General features: G+C 44.2%; 1 protein-coding gene across 1 annotated transcript in view; it reads right to left on the bottom strand.

Moving 5' to 3' along the window:
- The window catches only part of myo16 (myosin XVI), a 99,942-nt gene that overhangs the window by 39,217 nt on the left and 54,725 nt on the right, over nucleotides 1-6,000 (bottom strand). Inside the window, 4 exon segments of the mRNA XM_036540092.1 lie at nucleotides 1,478-1,586; nucleotides 2,717-2,864; nucleotides 3,330-3,447; nucleotides 3,825-3,930. Coding sequence (XP_036395985.1) covers nucleotides 1,478-1,586; nucleotides 2,717-2,864; nucleotides 3,330-3,447; nucleotides 3,825-3,930 — 481 coding nt within the window.

Genomic DNA, 6,000 nt, shown 5'->3' with positions numbered 1-6,000 from the left:
TGCTCACAGACAGGTGTAGGTCTGTCTCACAGCTGAGATCACACAGTGGCTGTCTCTGCTCACAGACAGGTGTAGGTCTGTCTCACAGCTGAGATCACACAGTGGCTGTCTCTGCTCACAGACAGGTGTAGGTCTGTCTCACAGCTGAGATCACACAGTGGCTGTCTCTGCTCACAGACAGGTGTAGGTCTGTCTCACAGCTGAGGTCACACAGTGGCTGTCTCTGCTCACAGACAGGTGTAGGTCTGTCTCACAGCTGAGATCACACAGTGGCTGTCTCTGCTCACAGACAGGTGTAGGTCTGTCTCACAGCTGAGATCACACAGTGGCTGTCTCTGCTCACAGACAGGTGTAGGTCTGTCTCACAGCTGAGGTCACACAGTGGCTGTGTGAGGCCATATGGATAACAGCCAGAGTAGAACTGCTGGGTGTGGTAGACCTGAAAGATAGTTTGTGTGTTGAACCTAAGAGCACACACAAAGGGAAGTAACATTTCAAACTGAAGTCTGCACAGTGCACTCATGCTTTAAGCTGAGGGCTTTAAAGGGAAGTAACGCTTTAAACTGAGGGCTTGAAAGGGAAGTAACACTTTAAACTGAGGGCTTTAAAGTACAGTAATGCTTTACACTGAGGGCTTTAAAGTGCAGTAATGCTTTACACTGAGGGCTTTAGTGTGCAGTAATGCTTTACACTGAGGGCTTTAAAGTGCAGTAATGCTTTACACTGAGGGCTTTAATGTGCAGTAATGCTTTACACTGAGGGCTTTAATGTGCAGTAATGCTTTACACTGAGGGCTTTAAAGTGCAGTAATGCTTTACACTGAGGGCTTTAATGTGCAGTAATGCTTTACACTGAGGGCTTTAATGTGCAGTAACAATATAAACTGAGGCCACACTTTAAAGGGCAGCAGTGAGTTGTACAGGACACAGTGTCTGCTGCCCGCAGTCATAAAAAGCTGGCACAGGTTGAACATGCTGTTACACCACGTCAACTGTGAGAAAAGCATAGAAAAAGCACACATACACTCATGCAGAGCCAAATTTGGCTTCTCAAACACACACACTTCTCTCCCTCACTGAAAATAGACACGTGTGGGCGTTGAATAGTCATTCCTTCCCTTGTTTAGAACGTTTCTTCTTTGTATAGTTGAAAGACAGCAACTTTAGAACTGTGCATAAGTAGCAGTTTAACCATTTATACTTGTTTTGCCTGGACATAAATGCCACAAAAATAACAAGAAAACCAGTTATTTTAAAGCTGTAAATAACAATTAGGTTGCACTCTGTAATCCTTTGTGCACATTACATATTTAACAAAATGGATAGTTGTCTTGACTAGAGCGTGAGTGTGTGTGCCTGTGTGTTTGTGCGTGTATGTCTGCATGAGTGTGTGTGTGTGTGTGTGTTTGTGTGTGTGTTTATGCGTGTGTTGTTGTGCCTGTGTGTGAGCATGCTTGTGTGCAGAGCTGTGCTTATACCAGATTGTTGAAGCCCAGGGCCCTGAGAGCTTGCTTCAGTGCCACCAGCTTGTCTCTGCTCTGAGTACTGCCCGTTGCCATGCCAACCGGTGAGCTCCGACTCAGGTACCTGTAGCAAGGAGGAACAGTGTAGTGGTAAGAGCCTCCAAGGGCCACAATGAGCTTACCGGGGTTTAAACCTTGGGTGTAGACCATTGGGCCACTGAAGCCTATGAAGACTGAAAGAGCTGTTCCCAGGCCAGTTCTAGAAGAGTGCAGTGGCCTTGTGGTTTAAATACTAAGTGCTGCTGCCCCTGCTCTGCCCTGAAGCTGCTCTATTCTGCGAGACTAGCCTGCAAGCACTAGCCGACTTCTGGAGAGCTACAAATCGGCAGGAGATGCAACAGGAACACAGCGTAGTTGAGTGATTGCACGGGGGCAGAAAGTTGCATGGTGTGTTGTGGGAGTTCTGCAGAAACTGCCATGGCATATAATGGAAGCTGACTTTATTTTTCAACCTGGCAAAAGGTGTCCATTGAAGAACGGCCCATCATGCAGGTCTTCTTAGTCTCGACTCAGTGTGTTCCAGATAATATCACTTGTTATTGTAACAACAGAACATGCCTGGTGCTTGGTAAGGTCGGGGGCTGGTGCAGGTGGGTGAGTTTGTCCTTGTATCTAGAGGGCACAGGACACAGTTTTTTCAGGTGTCTTTGTTTTCGATTTTCTCTCCCTCCCTCCCGCTCACTAGGACTCTAACAAGCACTGGATCTTCGTGGTGGAGTGGAGCCCCTGCACCAGATTTAGGTCGCAAAACATCCCCAGGAATGTTTATGTAACATGCGCGCTGTGAACTTTTGACCGCGCCGCGAGATTGCCGGTGCACACGATGACCTGGTTTGTGCTCTGCTGCGGTCACCGGTCGCGCTCTGTGTGCAGAATTCATTGGCATCTGGCGCTGGAGGGAACGCAGTGGGCCTGTCTGCAAACTCATGCACACTGTGTATCAAATTCTATCTGGTGGAACTTCCGCATGTAATGCATATGATTTTGTGCCCTGAACTGGGATAAACAGGTGCAATCTGTTCACAGCGTTTCTGTGCGCCACACAAACTAATATCGTTGATACACAGACAAATCACTATTGTTATTGTATGTGCACCCGCATTTAAATATGTTTACCTACAGTATAATTACATGTGTGCAAAGCATATTCACCTGTGTGTAAAGTATATTCCACTGTGTGTAATGCCTATTTACCTGTGTGCCAACATGTTGTTGAGGTACATGGCAGTCTTCTCTTCTGGAGACATGCCCTCTGCCATCAGGTAGAAGATGCTGAAGTTGTGTTGATTCTGCTGTGAGGAGGTGAGGCGAGACTTCTCCAAGAGGTATGTATACACCCTAGCTGAAGACACACAAACAACCCCAATCTCTATGGCAAGATATTTCACTATCAGAGCATACCACATTGATGCTTGTGAGAGGATGACAAGCACCTTTTTTTGCTTCTCTCAGAAGAGGCACATTAGTCATTTTTTTAAAATAATACTCTGTGTTAAAATGATTCATTGTTATTTGCTTCAGATCTGTCACCAGCTGATGAGGTGGCAATAGAAAGCTTTAGTGAGAGAAAAATCCAATTTTTTGCAACTGGAGCTCTAGCTCCCTCTTGTGGTGACTTATAAAACACTGGAAGTTCAATTCCTGGAAAACAAGGCTTTGTGACGATGAAAACACAATTAATAAAAGAAGAAAGATGGAAAAAAAAAAACTAGTGCAGACTTGCTGGCAGCCATTTCCAGGTAATTATCCTCATCAGTCATTGCTGACGTATTGTTCTGTTTACAAAACCAGAATAGCTGGAATGTACCTCTGATTAAAGTTTTCTTCTTCTCACAGTATTGCAGCGAAAGGAACTTTATAAATCGGCTTGAGTTGTTGTTCATTTCTGTCTTCGCGTGACCAAATGCTTCAAGGATACAGTTTACCTGGAAACATGGGAAAAAAACAACCGAGCCCTTCACTTGTAATAAGAACAGAGTCATGTCAGGACAGGAATGAAGTATGTACACATTCCAATGAATCTAAAAACAGACTGATTGTGTTCACTAAATTTGGTAAATCAAGCAAAGGTGCAGTGACAAGGCCACACCAGCAGAGGTTGATACTGCACAGACAAGGACTTGGTGTCTGCCTTTTTAGGGAGACGGCTCTAATGTCCGTTAATCTCATGCAGTCTCTTTTAAGGTGACAAAATCTTATAGCGTGAAAACAAAGACGGGCTTAGACAAAGTGTACTCATACTGCCCAGAAGAGCAAATGGCATCATGGATTGCCAGTAAGACAGACCAAGGCCCACACACACCTGCTTCATTTTGGGCTCCAGTGTGAATCCCTTATGACTGGACCGAGCTGTCAGGTGCTTCACAATGTGTTTGCAGGCCTCTGTCTTCCCTGAGCCACTCTCTCCGCTGGAGAAAGAGAAAGAGGACAAATCGCTCCACTGAGTCTGACTCTCTCAGCATTTATATAAATGAGCTGGGAATGGTGCTGAACAGTCTTCTGCTCCCAGACTCATTCTCTATGTCAAAAATAAATCTTTGCCCAGTGCAGATGATTGGTTTGGCTGCCACTCTCTTAACAAGGTCTTCAGCAGAGCCCAGTTCCGCTGGATGAATACCGCCTGAACTGGGCCCTGGCAATGTGACTGAAACAAAATATTTGAAATACATGGTGTTTCAAAATCTGGTACTGACTGAACTAAGAGTGAGAGCTCACAGAACTTCAGACAGCATGAAAATAAACTATATTATATATATTAATGTTCACATTAATCATTCAGGGTAATGCCATTTTAAGTAAAATACAAAAAATGCTAAATCTGAAAATATTCTGAATAAATTTCATAAATATTGACCCTCACTCATAGCATTACAAAGCCCTCATTACCAAGAGGTGAACTCAGAAGAGTCCCCTCAGACAGCTGGCTGAGGCTCACATAATTAACAGCGATTAGCAGAAGCAGCCTCAGAACAGCTCAATACTTGGACAAAACATCGGTAAGAAAAGCAGAACAAACAAAACACACACACAGACACACACACACACACACACAAACACACACACACACACACACACAGACACACACACACACACGTTCACTCACTCACTCACTCACTCACTCACTCACAAAATAACATGCTGGTCCTCAAAACAGAATATGCCTTGGCAGATTATCTGAAAATAGTATAAGACCATACATAAAGAAAAACATTGTAAAGCTCACGATGACAGTTTCAAGAGGTGGAGACAATACTGCATTTCATGATTTATTCTTAAAACACAGGAACACTGGATTACAAAACTGACTAAAACTCCTATCCAGAACATAACTGTTATTAGGCTCTAAAAAGGGAATGCACACAAATTGAAAAAAGACAGACAAAGAAGTCTTCACTGTCTGAGATATAAAACATAGATCCTCGCAGACTCAGTGACCACACTCGAGCATACTGTACTAAATCCAGACACAAAAACGTACGATTACCAGAAGAAGATTGTACATGTGGTCACTGTGAAACAGGAACGACAGAAACACAGATGACTTTCTTCTACAGTGTGGAAAATATTCAGAAATAAATAAGATATCAAATTTGCAATAATCTCAATCTCACAGAAAATAATGAAAAAGCGTAACCCTGTTAAGGGGAAGGACCAACAGCTCCCACCAAACAAGGGGGAGTGGAAGAGGGATGATGCTCAAGAGAGGGAGGGGGAAGAAAAGAGATTCAACAGATCCTTCCCATATGGGGGATGTCTTTCTGATGAACGACTCCTGAAAATGCCTGCAGGCTAAAACAAATGTGTTCTGGGAATCATGTGCATCTCTCCCTCTTCTGTAAACGGTTTGTCAACAGTGCTTAATGCAGGAGCGCACTGTAGAATTAGCATTGAGCTGGTGGGTGGCGTCTTTGTAGAAATGATGCATGAATGGGCCCTAGGGTTAACCTACACTGACCCCGCAGCCCTAAATTAAAGACCAATCGGTGAGAAGGATGTTGGAGTCCCTGCTCCACAGAAAGGCCCCCCCGCTGGGCAGCAGGCGTCTGGTCCCCGGCGGTTGGGTATCGGCGCTAAGTTAGCGAGCCTTGGCTACATCCATCAGCCCCAAACCCTGCATAGTGTTCCTGTCAGATAGAACTCCTTCCTGCTGTAGCCTCAATGTAGATTCCCTCTTCACACATTCTGCTAGCAGATGCAGTTGTTGTGAATAGATTTAACCCAGGATTTAGTTTCAGATTTGACTGAATATTTCCCCTTCTTAGGTAGAAAGATCTTACCAACATCAGTTCAACTACATGCAGGAGTGGTATGGATTAGAAGTTTACAATTTTATCATACGAAGCCTTGGACAGCACAGACACACAGCGGGAACTAGCACAGATTCATGTATCCTTTTGTTAGGATACATCCTCATGTAAGGTTTTGGTAAGCTTCCTTGTTCAATTTTCCATTTGTGCCATTTGCTATTTCCCTTTAAA

This window comes from Megalops cyprinoides, chromosome 11, assembly GCF_013368585.1.
Source record: "Megalops cyprinoides isolate fMegCyp1 chromosome 11, fMegCyp1.pri, whole genome shotgun sequence".
Taxonomy (NCBI): Eukaryota; Metazoa; Chordata; class Actinopteri; order Elopiformes; family Megalopidae; genus Megalops; species Megalops cyprinoides.
This window is presented reverse-complemented; position numbering and strand designations above follow the sequence as displayed.